This window comes from Mytilus californianus, unplaced genomic scaffold, assembly GCF_021869535.1.
Source record: "Mytilus californianus isolate M0D057914Y unplaced genomic scaffold, xbMytCali1.0.p SCAF_4, whole genome shotgun sequence".
Taxonomy (NCBI): Eukaryota; Metazoa; Mollusca; class Bivalvia; order Mytilida; family Mytilidae; genus Mytilus; species Mytilus californianus.
The window spans coordinates 99,310,516-99,329,296 of NW_026262690.1; the positions used below are offsets into that span (position 1 = coordinate 99,310,516).

General features: G+C 33.7%; 1 protein-coding gene and 1 long non-coding RNA gene across 5 annotated transcripts in view; one reads left to right on the forward strand and one right to left on the reverse strand.

Moving 5' to 3' along the window:
• The window catches only part of LOC127698964 (adenylosuccinate synthetase isozyme 1-like), a 269,886-nt gene extending 256,670 nt beyond the window's left edge, over nucleotides 1-13,216 (forward strand). For both annotated transcript variants that reach the window (XM_052202747.1, XM_052202748.1), the window contains exons 12-13: nucleotides 3,686-3,835; nucleotides 10,627-13,216. In XM_052202747.1, coding sequence (XP_052058707.1) covers nucleotides 3,686-3,835; nucleotides 10,627-10,685 — 209 coding nt within the window. In that variant the 3' untranslated portion in view covers nucleotides 10,686-13,216. The remainder of the gene's footprint in view (nucleotides 1-3,685; nucleotides 3,836-10,626) is intronic.
• Nucleotides 1-18,781, reverse strand: part of LOC127699011 (uncharacterized) — a 314,933-nt gene that overhangs the window by 231,274 nt on the left and 64,878 nt on the right. The window lies entirely within an intron of this gene.

Sequence of the window (18,781 nt, forward strand, 5' to 3'; positions counted from 1 at the left end):
TTGTTTTTTAAAGACGAAATCGTCGAAATGTAACCTCTGCGGAATGTAATCTCATGTTGACGCTTTGATAAAGTGCTTTCTTTCACATCCGCATTTTCTATCATGTATGGCATGCCAAGTTAACATTTTAAATAATTACTACAGATGGTGTAAATAAATTACAGAACTATGAAAATAACATACGTAGAAAATCGTAGGACATAAGAAGAAACCACTAGAGAATTTTGATATCATATTGAACAGTGGTTAAATAAGCTTTTCAATATTTCTTCAATTAAAATAAAAATTACGACGCCATGAGAGGGCATGGTGTATACTGTCCGTGACATTCAACCAGAACAAATGTTTGTTTTCTATGAAAACTGAAATAAATATGAAACAAAACTATCTGGCACAATAATATAGCTTGGGTAACTTCAAATAAATATCTGATATTCACGTGGGATAGCGTGCATAATTGGTCAGAATGCATACAAGGAGCAATTGTTTATTAGGTCCCTTTTTTGTGGTCTCTTTTAAATTTGAGTGAGACTATGTTACAAAAGACCATCAAAAATGGCTGCTTACTATGAATAAATTATCTGTAATGTGGAAAGACCTTTAATTGTTCTCTGAACAATTGGTTTTTAATTTTTTTTTTTCTTCCGCCAAATTTGTTTCTTGCGTGTAAATTTTGTTTCGCAACATGTCGCTTAGATATTTGGTAAATGTTATAGAACAGTTTATGCACTTTTAAATTTGACCCTGTTAAACTGAACTAGTTTCTTTGTAAGAGTTATCTCCCTGAACACTGTTTTTATACGCCCGTTTTCGGGACGTATTATGGTATACCGTTGTCCGTCTGTCCGTCCGTCGTCAACATGTCGGACATTAACTCAAGAATGCTTTAACCAATTTGCATAAAACTTTGATGAATTGTTTATATCTATTGACGTGAGCTCCCTTTTGTTTTTTATAAATTTTAGATTTTACGTTTCTGAGTTCAAGGGTTTTATTCATTAAAAAAAGGGTGATTTTCCAGTTTTCGGACAATAACTCAAGAATGCTTTCACGAACTTGCAAGAAATTTTGGTTATTTTTTATATCTATTGACATGAGCTCCCTTTTGATTTTTATAAATTTTAAATTCTGTTTCCAAGTTACGGGGTTTTATTCATAAAAAAAACAGTGATTTTCCAGTTTTCGGACAATAACTCAAAAATGCTTTCAGCAGTTCTCATGAAACTTTGATGAATTGTTGATATTTATTGATGTAAGCTCCCTTTAGAATTTTATAAATTTTAGATTTTACATTTCCGAGTTATGGGGTTTTATTTATTAAAAAAGGGGGATTTTCCAGTTTTCAGACAATAACTCAAAAATGCTTTCAGCAATTCTTATGAAACTTTGGTGAATTTATTATATCTATTGATGTAAGCTCCCTTTAGAATTTTATAAATTTTATTTGTTTATAGTCTTACAACAGATTTACTAAGTATTGTGCAACAGCAAGAAATCGTTAATTGAATATAAATTCAATTCATATAACCAATTTCAAGTTCTTTGACTCAATTATTCAGAAACCTATATGTCGAATATTAATTACAATCCAAATTCAGACCTGTATCAAGCTTGAATATTGTGTCCATTTTTGCCCCAACTGTTCAGGGTTGGACCTCTGCGGGGGTATCCAGCTGCGCTCAGCGAAGCAGTTTACTCCTTCTCCTTTGCAACTGTAAAAGAAGTCGACAAATTTATTTTTCCAAATTGCTCATTAAATCCTCAGGATGCCTCAGTCTATTTTAACCAAAGCGATACTGAGCCTCCATATGAGAGTTATTTCCCCTTTTGTATTTGACATAAGTGATATATGAATGTAACTCATGAACCGTAAGTGATAGAGACCTAGGGTATCTTGATTTGAGGTCCTTGGTACACCAACATGAAAATTGTGTCAAGGTCAAAGGTGAAGGTCATTTTCTAAATTTTGCCCTTTGCTTGTGTGTGCATCTTATCTTATACTATAAAAGCTACATATAAAAGAACTGATGCTAAATGTTTGGGTTGTTGAGACGAACAAATGGTACATTTAGTCTGAAGCGATCTGATTATACCTTATAGGAGTTATTGCCCCTTAAAAGTTGAAATTTAAGGTAAATCGAATATATCTTCATTCTGGTACATGATGAAGTCATAGTGACTTTTGCAAAAGGTTAGTTGACACATGACCTTGACAAATAACAACAGGAAGTGAACTTGTGCAAACCGGAAGTAGGTTTTTTTGCACTCATTTAAGGAAAAAATACTAAATAAACTATTTATTTTTAAAATCAGCATACCTTTTAGATAACACCAGAAGTCACCTTCTTTAAACTGGAAGTAGCTTATAAGTCCTTTATTTCAAAGAAAAGTATATAGAAACCATATATTTTCGGAATCAGTGGAAAATAAGCTATCTTTTGAAACCGGAAATGACATTTTCTTAACCGGAAGTAGCAAATTATCCCCATACTTGAGACCAAAAGTATATGAAACCATATATTTTTAGAATCAGTGCAAAAAAAGCTGTCATATGAGTCTGGAAATGGCATTTTCTTAACCGGAAGTAGCAAATTATCTCCCATATTTAAGACAAAGTATAAAGAAACCATATATTTTTTGAATCAGTATGAAGAAACCTAGGATTGGACTCCAATAGTAAACCAAAAGAAGCTTCTCATCAGTTATCTAGAAATGTAATGTGGAAAGACCTTCAATTGTTCTCAGAACAATTGGGTTTTAATTATTTCTCTAATTTTTTGGCAATTTCACCCTTTCCGAATCCATTGATTAAAAAAAGTTAATCAACGTGTGGTTGCCGATAATGTCAGAAGATGATCGGCTAAGTTAAAAGGTCACAAACCTTTATCAGCTCCCTGGATGAAAGGAAAAGTGCTAACAGGTGTTAGAAAAATTGACATCTTAACATTTGAATCACATAGAAATTCAGAATGTGGATGGCATTGGAAGTGGATTTTATTTTATTAAAAATGAAAATTGATTTAATAATCATTATATTAGAGAAACAGATTCTTACATAATACCAGTGGATTATAGGATTTATCCAATCTTGATAGTTCAATTATCGAGTTTTAAAGTCCTCGCCAATGCTCAAGTTTTAAAACTCGATAATTTAACTATCTCGATTGGATAAATCAGATAATCCACTTGTACCAATGTGAGAATATATGGGTCAGGATTTTCATAAAACTTTAATATATGAAAATAAAATGTGTTTCTAAATTTGGTGTGACTGAAGCGCTTTTCTTGATTTACCTTCTTCAGGAACTCTCAAACCCAAATGTTTGATAGCCAAGGATGTATGAATATCTGAATACATGAGAGCTATATATGCCTCAAAGGAATCTAATAATAATCGCCAAAGGTCAACTTTACCCAAGGAAAGTTTTTTAATAACTTCTAAATTTATCAATGAATAGTTGAAGAAAGTAGGTTATAAATCATATCAGTACGGATAAAATTAAATATAATCAGAAAATAGGTATAGACCATATATTACATTTGAATTTGTTATTAGTGTTATTCGTGCTGATGCATATTCAACAATTTGAATTTGATGGTGTACTTGATAAATATACATATGATATATGCAAGTTGTGGTTTATATTGATGATTAGTTTCTTATAGTATGTCTATTTTTTTATAGCTCTAGCGGAAGACTTAAAGCATGTAACAGTTGAGTATATCACCCTTCCTGGTTGGAATCTGGACACTTCAAAAGCTAGATCATTTAGTGATCTTCCTCCTAATGCTCAGGCTTATGTCAGGAAAATACAGGAGTTAATGAATGTACCAGGTGAGTTTATAGAAACAGAGCTTTCAATAGTTCTCATTTATCAGAGAAAACAAGATGGTGTTGACAATGTGATTAAACAGCCCCATTTTTAGCTCACCTGGCCCAAAGGGCCAAGTGAGTTTTTCTCATCACTTGGCGTCCCTCGTCATCGTCGTTAACTTTTTATACGCCCGTTTACGGGACGTATTATGGCATACCTCTGTCCGTCCGTCTGTCCGTCGTCAACATGTCAGACATTAACTCAAAAATGCTTTAACCAATTTGCATAAAACTTTGGTGAATTGTTTATATCTATTGACGTGAGCTCCCTTTCGTTTTTTATAAAATTTAGATTTTACGTTTCCGAGTTATGGGGTTTTATTCATTAAAAAAAGGGGGATTTTCCAGTTTTCGGACAATAAGTCAAGAATGCTTTCACCAACTTGCAAGAAATTGTGGTGAATTGTTTATATCTATTGACATGAGCTCCCTTTCGATTTTTATAAATTTTAGATTTTATGTTTACGAGTTATGGGGTTTTATTCATAAAAAAAGGGGGGATTTTCCAGTTTTTAGACAGAAACTCAAAAATGCTTTCAGCAATTCTTATGAAACTTTGGTGAATTGTTTGTATGTATTGATGTAAGCTCCCTTTAGAATTTTATAAATTTTACATTTTACATTTTTGAGTTATGGGGTTTTATTCATTAAAAAAGGGGGGATTTTCCAGTTTTCGGACAATAACTCGAAAATGCTGTCACCAATTCTCATGAAACATTGGTGAATTGTTTATATCTATTGATGTAAGCTCCCTTTTTATTTTGATAAATTTCTAATATGACATTGAGAATTTATTGAACTTTATTTGTTTATAGTCTGACAACAGATTTACTAAGTATTGCGCAACAGCAAGAAATCTTTAATTCAATATAAGTTCAATTCATATAACCAATTTCAAGTTCTTTGACTACATTTATTCAGAAACCTATAATATGTCAAATATTTAATTACAATCCAAATTCAGACCTGAATCAAGCTTGAATATTGTGTCCATTTTTGCCCCAACTGTTCAGGGTTGGACCTCTGCGGGCGTATCTAGCTGCACTCAGCGAAGCAGTTTATTACATTTTGAACTTCTTCTACAGAACCACTGAATAGAATAAAACCAAACATGGTATGAATGTTCCTTACGAGGTGCTGACCAAGTGTTGTTACTTTGAAGCCAATCCATAATCCAAGATGGCCGCCAGCGGGGGACTTAGTTTAACATAGGACCTTATGGGAAATACATACAAATGTCTTCTTTTAGAGAACCACTGAATGGAATGAAACCAAACATGGCATGAATGTTCCTTATGAGGTGCTAACCAAGTGTTGTTACTTTGAAGCCGATCCATAATCTAAGATGGCCGCCAGCGGGAGACTTTAATAGTTTAACATAGGACCCTATGGGAAATACATACAAATGTCTTCTTTTAGAGAACCACAGAATAGAATGAAACCAAACATGGCATGAATGTTCCTTTTGAGGTGCTGACCTAGTGTTGTTACTTTCAAGCCGATCCATAATCCAAGATGGCCGCAGCGGGGGACTTCGTTTAACATAGGACCCTATGGGAAATACATACAAATGTCTTCTTTTAGAGAACCACTGAATGGAATGAAACCAAACATGGCATGAATGTTCCTTATGAGGTGCTGAGCAAGTGTTGTTACTTTGAAGCTGATCAATAATCCAAGATGGCCTCCAGCAGGGGACTAAGTTTAACATAGGACCCTATGGGAAATATTTACAAGTGTCTTCTTTTAGAGAACCACTGAATGGAATGAAACCAAACATGGCATGAATGTTCCTTATGAGGTGCTGACCAAGAGTTGTTACTTTGAAGCCGATCCATAATCTAAGATGGCCGCCAGCGGGGGACTTAGTTTAACATATGGCCCTATGGGAAATACATACAAATGTCTTCTTTTAGAGAACCACTGAATGGAATGAAACCAAACATGGCATGAATGTTCCTTATGAAGTGCTGACCAAGTGTTGTTACTTTGAAGCCGATCCATCATCCAAGATGGCTGCCAGCTTGGGACAATGTTTAACAAAGGACCCTATGGACAATAAAGACAAATGTCTTCTTTTAGAGAACCACTGAATGGATTGAAACCAAACGTAGCATGAATGTTCCTTATGAGGTGCTGACTAAGTGTTGTTACTTTGAAGCTGATCCTTCATCCAAGATGGCTGCCAGCGGGGGGACTTCCTTTAACATAAGACCCTATGGGAAATACATACAAATGCTTCTTCTAGAGGTGCACTGAATGGAATGAAACCAAACATGGCATAAATGTTTCTTATGAGGTGCTGATGAAGTGTTGCTAGTTTGTTGCTGATTTACTGATCAAGATGGCCACCAGGATTTTTTTTAAATTACTGGGCCAATATTAAACCAAATTTGGTCTCTTTATGAGAGTATCTGTTATGATTTTAATCTATTTTTACATGATTTCCAAAACCGAAGTAGAATCAGGTGAGCCACACAGGCTCTTGAGAGCCTCTAGTTCAATATTATATTGTTACTGTCTTCCTGTTAAGCCATCTCCATTAAGCTGACAACTTTTTTACATGTTACAGACACCATAACAGGTATTGTCCATTTGAGTGAGGTTATTATAAATTCAGTTTTGCAAGACATAGGGATTACTATCTAGCAGCGGTGGTGGTGTAATCTATTTGTATTAAGCTTTATATTTCAGAAGGTAAAAGACCTGCATGCTTCCTAGTGATACCTTCTATGCAGATACCGTATGTTACAATGTTTTGGTCTGTCATATGTCCATTGTCCTTGACCTCATTTTCATGGTTCAGCAACTACTTGAAAAAAATTATAGTTTTTGTGTCATGTGAATTTCTCACTTATTATGAGTAATAGGATAATAATATGTGGTATATGGGTTCCTTGCAACGTCTACATGTCCGTCAGACAGGGTTCACCTAACCTTGACCTCATTTGATGGATCAGTGATCAAGGTTAAAGTAACGTAATTAGGTCTGTTTCTCAGATACTAATAGCAGTAGGTCAACTATATTTAGTGTAAGGAATAATTGTAAGGTGTACATGTCTGTCTGACAGCATTTATCTGACCATGACCTCATTGTCATGGATCTTTGAAAATGTTAAGTTTATGTGATACTTGTAGTAAAACCTTTATCTTTAAGACTTTCAACATAACATCAATGGTCAGTAAAGCAGGTGAGACATTTTATTGTATGCACTCTTGTTTCATGTGAATTTCTCACTTATTATGAGTAATAGGATAATAATATGTGGTATATGGGTTCTTTGCAACGTCTACATGTCCGTCAGACAGGGTTCACCTAACCTTGACCTCATTTGATGGATCAGTGATCAAGGTTAAAGTAACGTAATTAGGTCTGTTTCTCAGATACTAATAGCAGTAGGTCAACTATATTTAGTGTAAGGAATAATTGTAAGGTGTACATGTCTGTCTGACAGCATTTATCTGACCATGACCTCATTGTCATGGATCTTTGAAAATGTTAAGTTTATGTGATACTTGTAGTAAAACCTTTATCTTTAAGACTTTCAACATAACATCAATGGTCAGTAAAGCAGGTGAGACATTTTATTGTATGCACTCTTGTTTAATTACAGTGTTTATTTTGAAGAGTATCTTTATGTAGTGCTTACAAATATTAATCTACAAACTCACATGTAATATTTGTCTCAGCTGGTAAGCTATAAAAGGAATCGGGTTTAAATTAATCGTTAAATTTTTTAAGAAAGAAAAAGTTGTCAATAAGGTCTTAAGTTAAAAATATGTCGTCGTGGTAAATATAAGACAATGAAGTGAATGCATTAACTGTGACAGCAACTGATCAGGAGTTCTATTAACAATTATATAAAACATACTTTAGATATAGATTAAAAATGTTCCTCTTGGTCAAGCATATGTATATCTGTGAAGGTTACTGTAGATGACATCTGAATGGCTGTTGTGACCATAAATGGTACCTCCCCCTGTATTAGTTGGATGTGAAAGTATATATTAAAGATTGTAAATAATCAAGTTTTTTGAATAATTGACAAAAGTTCTTGCAAAAAATGTGTGATTAGGCTTAACAATTAGCGATTAATCCTAGAGGGGGTATGTGTTTTGATGACCTTATTATAAAGTAACAAGCTGAACTGGTATACATTTTTAATCGGCTATCCCACCCACCGTCCCCAGCTACACCATCTGGGTTTCGAATAAGATACTTATATCTTACCAGTATGTATTTGTTTAGTGTATAGATGGATAGCAAAGCTATGCACAACAGCAAGAAATCTTTAATTGAATATAAATTCAATTCATATAACCAATTTCAAGTTCTTTGACTACATTTATTCAGAAACCTATAATATGTCAAATATTTAATTACAATCCAAATTCAGACCTGTATCAAGCTTGAATATTGTGTCCATTTTTGCCCCAACTGTTCAGGGTTGGACCTCTGCAAGCGTATCCAGCTGCGCTCAGCGAAGCAGTTTATTTTTATATGCTGAATCTAACCATGTTGTTAGATTTTGGATATCAGACCATACTAGGTAAATTAAATGTCCCATTTCAAATTTTTAAGATCTTTGACCACATTTATTTTGTGTCTGAAACCTATATTATGTCAAAAATTTGATCACAATCCAAATTCAGACAGTATCAAGCTTGAATAGTGTGTCCAAACTTGCCCCAACTGTTCAGGGTTTGACCTCTGCGGTCGTATCAGGATGCGATGGCGAAGCATTTTATTTTTTAATGTATTAAATGCCTGAAAGCCTGTTTATTTGATATTTGATGGTTGTTATTTTCATTTTTATACACCCGCAAAATTTTTTGTGTTCGTATTATGTTATGGCGATGTCTGCGTCAGACAGTTTGGTTTGCAGACAACAACTTGTATAAGTGTATGGATCTCTATGAAATTTTAGACAATGGTTCCATACCACAATAGAATGGTTGGGATTGATTTAAGGTTTTTTATACGCCCGTTTACGGGACATATTAAGGTATACCGTTGTCCATTGTCAATATGTCGGACATTAACGCTTTAACCAATTTGCATGAAACTTTGATGAATTGTTCATATCTATTGACGTGAGCTCCCTTTTGATTTTTATAAATTTTAGATTTTACGTTTCCGAGTTATGGGGTTTTCTTCATTAAAAAAGGGAGGATTTTCCATTTTTCGCACAATAACTCAAAAACTCCTTCGGGAGTTCTCATGAAATTTTGGTAAATTGTTTATATCTGTTGTCTTTCGCTCCCATTTGATGTTTAAATATTTTCGATTTTAAATTTCCGAGTTATGGAATTTTATTCATAATAAAGGGGTGTTTTCTAGTTTTCTGTGATTATCTTTAAAGTGCTTTGGGCAGTTTTGGTTAAACTATGGTGACTGATTTATATCTATGAAGATAACCTCCCTTTCTGATATGACATTGAGAAGTTATTGAACTTTATTCTTTGAAAATTTTGCGGGCGTATCATGCGCTCATGGCACAGCTGTTTATTTTTTTAGTTATTAGCTTTGGACAGATAAAATATATGCATCGTAGGGGGACATTGGAACTCTGTTCTTTTATTATAAATACATATGGTAAAGGTACATGAGAGTGGATATAGTTGATGGGTAAACATCAATCTGCAGATATTATCTTAAAAGTAATATTTATAAATATTAGAAAAAAAAATGAAAAGGACATATTAAACGTGACGATCATTTACATAACCTAAAAGATGAAAAGAACACACCAAGTTATTGAACAAAAACAAACAAAAAATACATCTAAATTAACAAGTTTATTTTACAATTAATTACAAACAATTTGATTCAACAATTCAATGCATGAAGTAGCACTTACATGACTACATACTGTAAAAAAATTCCAGAACTGACATTTTCAAGCATTACTTCTAATGCTAAGAATGCACTAGAATGCAAGATTTTAAAAAAATCCTAGGGGGTAATATCCCCTCCCCCCCAAAAAAAATTAAAGGCCTTTAAAATGATATTGGACCCCTCAAATTGAATGAACGGAAAACCCTGAAAGCAACATGGCCAAAATTGTCAACTGACTCCTTATAGGATAAATTGTCCCTGAATGATGATTTTGACCGTTTTTTGGGGCATTTTTGTTTAAATTATTGAAGATTTAGAAAAAACATTAAAGAGCAAAATAAGATCTACAAGCAAGTCAGTATGGCCAAAATTGTCAGACTCTTTATAGGATTTATTGCTCTCTGAAAATGTAGGATTTATTGACCTCTGAAAAATTGATAGATACAAAATCTACAAAAATGTCACTATATAAGATTTAAAATTAGGCAAACATAACATACCCTAAAAAATAGAATGAAGTGAACACCCTGAAAGCAACATGGCCAAAAATGTCAACTAACTTGGCAAATGATCAATTGCCCTTGAATGATGATTTTTACTGTTTTTTGGTATTTTTGTTCAAGTTATAGATGTATTAGAAACTTGAAAGAGCAAAAAATAAGATCTACAAGTCAGTATGGCCAAAATTATCTCAAAAATGTTGATAGATAGGTAGTAACTGTAAAAAGTGAAAATCATCATCAATACAAAATCTACAAAAATGCCACTAAATAATTAAACATATCAAAATGGCAGTATTTATCTTGGGAGCCAATTGTTTTTATGTGAAATGTATAAGAACTTTAAAATGATTTTAAGGAATATTATATGTATGAGGTGTTTGTTTTTGAAAATATTTCTTTGTTTTTTTCAGTTAAATGGATTGGTGTAGGACAAGCCAGAGAATCCATTATAGAAGTAGATCAGATATAACAGAGTTAATCTGATGAAAGAAATCGTTATTTTTATAAAGGGTTTTACTCCAATTAGTTCTGATATATTTTAATAAATTTTTTGGAGGTTTTTATGACTGAGATGCTTATATTGTATTTTGCTTTCTTGTACTCTGTAATAAGGGCCCTGCACAAGGATGTTGGAGCCCTATAGTTTTCACTTTGTCCATCTATCAACAATGTTTGTAAACTCAAATACTCCAAAAGAATTGGTAGGAGGTCAATGAAATTTTGCACTGGTTTTTGCATATAACGTAAATGTGCATATCATTTTTGGTGAAAATCAGGCCATTAGTTTTGGAAATACTGTGACATTATTAACCAATCTCAAGTTTAAGAAACACATTTTTGTGCTAGGATGTCAATAAAAAATTGATTCTTTTTTGTTTCCCTTATGGGAGGGGGAGAATTGCAGTTAACTATTTTTGTCTTGTCTAAATAAAAAAAAATCACAAAAAGTACTATTATGTGCTAGGATTGCAATGAAAATTGATTTTAAGGTAAACTATGGTATTCCAAATTGATTCCCAGTTTCAAAGGACAAGGTTCACTTTTTATACGACTGCAAAAAATTTGCGTTCGTATATTGCTATCACGTCGTCGTCCGAAGACATTTTTTTTCAGGACAATAACTTTAGTTTAAGTGTATGGAACCAAAAGGTTCAAATTCTCAAAAGGAAGGTTGGGATTGTTTTTGGGGGTAATGGTCCCAACCGTTTAGGAATTGGGGGCCAAAAAGGGGCCCAAAACAAGCATTTTTCTAGTTTCAGGACAATAACTTGTGTATAAGTATTTTGATTGCTTGGAAATTGTACTACAATGTTCAATACGACAAGTAGAAGGTTGGGATTCATTTTTGGGGTAATTGCCTAAACCGTTCAGGAAAAAGGGGCCAAAACAAGCAATTTTTTCTAGTTTTCAGACAATAACTTGTGTAGTGTATGGATGTCTCTTAAATTGTACCACATTTTACAAAAAGAAAATTTCTTCAAATATAATTATTTTTTGGTGGAGGGGGGGGGGGTCAATTTTTTTTCCTCAAGATTTAAGAAATTATCAATTTTCCACACAAAAAAAATTGGGAGGCACAATTTATTTTTCTAATTATTTATATATATATATAGTCTGAAAACAGATTTACTAAGTATGCGCAACAGCACAGTGTATTGCACAATAGCAAGAAATCTTCAATTGAATATAAATTCAAATCATATAACCATGGAAGTATTATTTTACTTCCATGATATAACCAATTTCAAGTTCTTTGACTACATTTATTCTGTGTCAGAAACCTATAATGTGTCAAATATTTAATTACAATCCAAATTCAGACCTGTATCAAGCTTGAATATTGTGTCCATTTTTTGCCCAATCTGTACAGGGTTGGACCTCTGCAGTCGTATCCAGCTGCACTTGGCGAAGCACATTTTTTGCAAAATATGGCCTGAATTTCAACTTCATCATAAAATATCACAAAGGTTGCAATTTGGTTCTTAAATAGAGTCATTTCAAAAGCTTAAATGCTAGGTAAATCAAATTTCATCATAAAAGTATAGGCTCCAAAGTCAGCACATAATGGAGAAGTTGTCAAAATACAATGATTTTGTGCATTTTTCGGACCTGAAAGCTTTTGGAAAACCTTGGTCACAACCCATGATCCAAAATGTTCTGCAACAAAAGGTGCCAATGTTTATATTGAATTCTAAAAACAAACATTTTCTGGATCAGGTATGGCAGCCAAAGTTGATTATGATTAAAACTGTCATATTAAAATTACGGGAAAATGGGACCAAAACTGATGTTACAACAAATATAATGCATAATTAAGGGGTCATAACTTTATATTTTAAAATGTGAGTTGCCAAAAGAACTTATTTTGTATTAATAGTAACATCACAACTCTATCTACATAACTCTATCTACGTGAAATTTGTAGTATTTTGGCCTGATTAAAAGAGAAAAAATATCTTGGGGTCAGTTTTATCCCTTCCTGAACCTTCTCCTTTTTACAGTAAAAATAGTTTTTGCTTAAATCAATCTCAGACTTTGAAAAGCATATTTGATTGCTTAGATTGCAACGAAAATTATTTTAAAGGTACACAATGCTATTCGAAATCAATTAGTAGTGTCAAGTTTTAAGTAAAAACTTTTATATTTGTTAAAAATCACAAATTTTGAGAAACATCTTTTTGTTCTAAGATTTCAATGAAAATTTTTATATGTAAAAGATGCTATTCCAAATTGATTTCCTGTGTCAAAAATTACCCATCGACCACCATCTCTGAAATGGCTGCCCTAATACATAATGATATCATAGTCAGTTCAAGATTTATGAAACTTGAAACCCTATTAAATGTATTGGTTTGTTTGTATCAGAATTAATTATTTGTTTATGTGCAAGCATCATAAGTTTTCCAGTTTTATTTTATTTTTACCTTAATATCATGATAGTATATGTATGTGGTATCAATCATGTCTCTACTTTCTTCAATAAAATACTAAGCTATTTAATTTTTGAGAAATCATATAAATTAAAAAAAGTTCTTTGTAGTTGAGACATCTGTAGGACCCCTAAGGTTGTTCCTTTTTATACGACCATTTTAGACAGGATGTATTATGGTGTTCAGTAGACCATATGTAAACCATTTGTACCCTAACTCAGATATGTTTCAACCAATTCTCATGAAATTTATCACAACATTAGGATTGATAAAAGAAAGCTCCATTGACTTTCATGATTTCCAATTCATCATTCCAGAGTTATGGGTCTTTATTTATTTGAAATTGGAATCTTTTTTTAATGTGTACAATAACTCAACTTTGCTGTGATACTTTTTACTGAAATCTTATCACAAGGCTAGAATTATCAAAGTAGCTCCCTGTCCATTTTCATGATTTTCACTTTTGTTTTTCCAGAGTTGTGGGACTTAGAATGCGAGACATAGGGAAGTAATCCGTCAGCACCAGCGTAACTATTTCTATAGAGCTTTATATTTCAGAAGGGAAAACACCTGGATGCTTAACCTTGTATATAGATGCCTTGTGTTACCAAGTTTCTGTCTGTCATATGTCCTTTGTCCTTGACCTCATTTTCATGATTCAGTGACTGTTTTGTTTTGTCATATCAATTTCTTACCTAATAATATTTTTGGTATATGGGATCCCTGCAAGGTTACATGTCTGTCAGACAGTGTTCACTTAACCTCGACCTCATTTCATGGATCAGTGATCCAGGTTTAAAGTTAAATGATTAGTTCTGTTTCTCAGATACAATAAGCAGTAGGTCAACTTTATTTGTTGTATAGAATGACATGTTTGTCTGGCATGTTTCTTCTGACTGTGACCTCATTTCCATTGTTCATTAGTCAATGTTATTTTTTAACGTGATTTGGTTTGTTTTTCAGATACTATAAGGAATGGGTCAACTATATTTGGGGTATGGAATGATTGTAAGGTGTACATTTCAGCATGTGCACTCTTATTCACTTATCATACATTAGTATGGATTAACTTTCTCAAGCTTTACAAAGGTGTTGAGATAAAAAGAAGCTCCCTTTTGATTTTGAACATTGTCCAGTTGTGTATTTCTGGTGTTAATGGACTTTTAACGTCACAGGTGAGCATGAACTAGATGAAAGTACTAATAACAGTACAATTGCTGTTTGAACCTCAACAATAACAGTACAATTACTGTTTGAACCTCAACAATAACAGTACAATTGCTGTTTGAACCTCAACAATAGCAGTACAATTGCTGTTTGAACCTCAATAATAACAGTACAATTGCTGTTTGAACCTCAACAATAACAGTACAATTGCTGTTTGAACCTCAGCAATAACAGTACAATTGCTGTTTGAACCTCAATAATAACAGTACAATTGCTGTTTGAACCTCAGCAATAACAGTACAATTGCTGTTTGAACCTCAATAATAACAGTACAATTGCTGTTTGAACCTCAACAATAACAGTACAATTGCTGTTTGAACCTCAGCAATAACAGTACAATTGCTGTTTGAACCTCAGCGCACATACTAATATGAGGGAGCTATTATTTGATTTTTATGGGGTGGCAAGGATGTAATTTGAAAAAAAATGCAGGATGAGCAACTTGGCAAAAGAAAAAAAGGCAGGATGACAATTAATGTAAAAACAGTCAGGATAAACTAATGAAAAAAAAATGCAGGACAAAATTTTCATCCCCTCCCCCCCCAATAAATGGTAGCTCCCTAAGTGTACAAATCTGAATTTAGAAATATACAAGGACAGGACAGAAAAACAGACATAGCTTTTTTTTTTTCGTTTATTGTTTTGCATAGTTTGTTCTTATGTTGTGCTGTTACACCACTGTCCCAGGTTAGGGGAGAGTTTGGCGCCAACAAACTAGTTTAACCCCGCCACATTCTGTATGTGCCTGTCCCAAGGCAGGAGCCTGTAATTCAGTGGTTCTCATTTGTTGCTGTATATCATGTATGTTTTTCGTTCATTATTTTGTACATAATTCAAGCCGTTAGTTTTCTCGTTTGAATTGTTTTACATTTGTCATTTCGTGGCCTTTTATAGCTGACTATGCGGAATGGGTTTTACCAGAAGTCCATTACTAGGGCTCTAGTAATGGACTTCTGGTTTTTACTCATTGATGAAGGTCGTACGGTGACCTATAGTTGTTAATTTCTGTGTCATTTGGTCTCTTGTGGAGAGTTGCCTCATTGGCAATCATACCACATCTTATTTTTATATAGCAGCCTATAAATTACTGATATGGGAAAAAATAGATCCAGACCTAAATATAAATGAACTTGACAAATATCTGCAATAGCTACCAACCCATGAAACAACAGTTGATGATAAGCCAACCGTTTTATTGTCTCGCCTTGACGGAGTCAAAAAGCGAGACATAGGTATGCTGTTTCCGGTGGCGACGGCGGCGGCGGCGTTAACAATGTATTAGTTTGTGATTAGGTCTAGTTCATGGTGAACCACTAGTGGTAGGTCAATGATATTTGGTATGCAGTTGTATTAGCATTGGCACATCTCATTACCATGAAGATTATTTGGCCCCGCCCCCTCGGTCAAGGTCTATTGACTTTGAAATTTATCATAGTTTACATGTATTAGTTTGTGATTAGGTCAATTTATGGGGAACCACTAGTGGTAGGTCAATGATATTTTGTATGCAGTTGTATAAGCATTGGCATATCTCATTTCCACGGAGATTATTTGGCTCCACCTCCTTAGTCATGGTCTATAGACTTTGAAAATTTTGCTAAGTTAACATGTATTAGTTTGTGATTAGGTCAGTTCAAGGGGAACCATTAGTGTTAGGCCAATGTTAATTGGTGTTCAGTTGTATAAGCATTAGCACATCTCATTTCCATGGAGAATATTTGGCCCCGCCACCTCAGTCATGGTCTATTTACTTTGAAACTTTTGCTTAGTTTACATGTATTAGTTTGTGATTAGATCAGTTTAAGATGAACTGCTAATGTTAAGTCAATGACATTTGGTATGCAAATTTATTGGCATTTGCAAGTATCGTTCCCATGGAGATTATATAGCTCCACCCTTGATCATGGTTCATTGACTTTGAAACTTTTACATAGTTTACAAGTTAATGTTTGTGTTTAGGTTTGTTTAAAGGGAACGACTTATAATAAGTCAATGATATTTGGTATGCAGTTGTATTAGCATTGGCACATCTCATTCCATGGAGATTGTTAAGCCATGTACCTTCAGTCATGTTCATCGACTTTAAATATTTGCATAACTTACATGTTAAAGTATTGCTATTTTAATTTCAACATTTGCATTATCAAAATTACAAAAAGGCGAGACATATCTCTGTGATAACAGTTTATGGAAATATTACATAAAGATACTTAAACAGATGAACCTTCAAGAATTACTGAATTAAGGCAGGGATCCAAACAAAAAGCTTCTCATATGAAATATGCTGTGAGACCAAAAGATAACCATCCTCTCTTTTAGGAATAAAAACAAGCTATAGGAATTTCCGGGAACAACAGAAAAGAAACAATTCATCCAAAAACTTGAAGAAAATCCAGACGACCAAATGTAAGCTCAAACGATGGTACTGATTTCCAGAAAATGTGAGAAAGTGTTTTAAACAAGAGCAAGTTCTTCCAAATACTCCCCACATTCAACATGATGAATATTCTAGCAAGTTGCGCATGATTCAAAACCGGCGTGACTTTTTACCCCAATATACCCCAACATACCCCATTATACCCAAACAAACAGTTTCGACATAATTTGATTGAATAATAATGTTGAACAAATTGTTGAGTTGAGTTAGTTAGAGGTTTTGGTCACTTGAAACTTTAATATCTCAAGAGACTTTGCTGTGGCGATATCTGGCGGCAATTTGTTCCAATCCTTGGCGGTATTTATGAAGAAGGACCATTTCCAACAATCTTTGGTGGATGGCTGTAATAGGTAAGTATGATATCCTGTCCGACTGGTATCGGGTCCGTTCGCCCTAATTACATGTTCGCCCTGGGTCCGTTTGCCCTGAGTCCGTTCGCCTATAGAGTCCGCCCTAATTTTTATAAAAAAATCTCCAAATTCATGAATAAACATGGGGAATTTAAAAAACAAAATAATGGTTTTTGTTTTGGAGCATTAATCAGGTTAACTGGCTTCATTGTTGCAAGGTGCGACTTTGATAACCTATTGGATCTGAATCTGAATCAAGAATATTGTAAAGTGCTCAAGGCTCAAATGATCTCTTGATCTTCATCATCCTATATCACTGATAATTAAATGCAACATAGCACAAGAACAACAATCAAAGAATCCTGAAAAACAAAAACGGAAAGTTAAATGGGATAAAGTAGATAAATCTAGATAAGAAGTGACTATAAGAAGAGAGATTGGAGATTATGTTGAAATGTTGAACACTGATGACATCAATATAGAATTGATCATCCTACAGGCAATGGACCTCTTAAATAACACTGCGAAACAGCTGGACCCGCAGAAAACGTATGGCAAAAATAAATTGAAACTCAATATCTGGAACAAAGAAATTTCGGAATCTTTAGCAGCAAACGAATTAGCATATAAAAACTGGAAAACAGCTGGTAGACCTACCAATATAGATAATATACTCTTAAAGGAGAAGAAACTCACCCGTAAATCTTTCAGGACAGCCATTAGAAACGAAGAAATTAAAAGGAAGCATAATGAAAGAAATGACATCATCAATTAAAATCAGAACGACAAACAGAAATTTTTCAAACTAATACGCAAACAAAGACAAAAGGGGAACACATTCATAAATGACTTACATGTTGACAACGAAGTCTTTGAAAGATAGAATATAATAAACGGCTGGAATCAACACTTCAACAAACAAGCAGTTCCTTCAGAACACCCGGACTTTAACTACCAACACCTAACTCTATGCGAACTGGATAATTACTCTTTAAAAAAGAAAGGATAAGTGAGCATTATATTACCAAACGCGTAGATCTAGATACTATTGAGAAAACCATAAGAGGAAAAGCTGACGATATATTTGAAATATCTATTGAAAACTTCCTATTTGCTGGACATCAGTTTAAAACATTTTTACAGAAGCTGATTAATCTTATGTTCCAAAAAAATTACTCCCAGACATCATCAAAACCGGTTTATTTTCACCCGTATTTAAGGACAAAGGAGACAAAACGATGCAAAAAAATATCATGGAATTACAGTTCTTCCCATACTACTGAAGATCATTGAATTCATCTTACGAATAGAATTAAGATCGGGTTCTTTAAAGCTACAGTCTATCCTACAAAAAGGCTTTACGGCAAATACTTCACCATTAAATGCTGCCATCATTTTAGAAGTATGGACAAGAAAATCACCTTTTTATGTAGTCCTAGTGGATGCAAAATCAGCCTTCGATGTAGTCGTAGTAAAAATGCTGCTAAGAAAAGTATATATATATCAGGCACCGATCCATCAACATGGCTCCTTATTGAGGAAATTCATAGGAACACAGAACCTCGCATAAAATGGTCAACTGAAATCTCCAGTCCTACAAGGCGTTAAACAGGGCTGAATA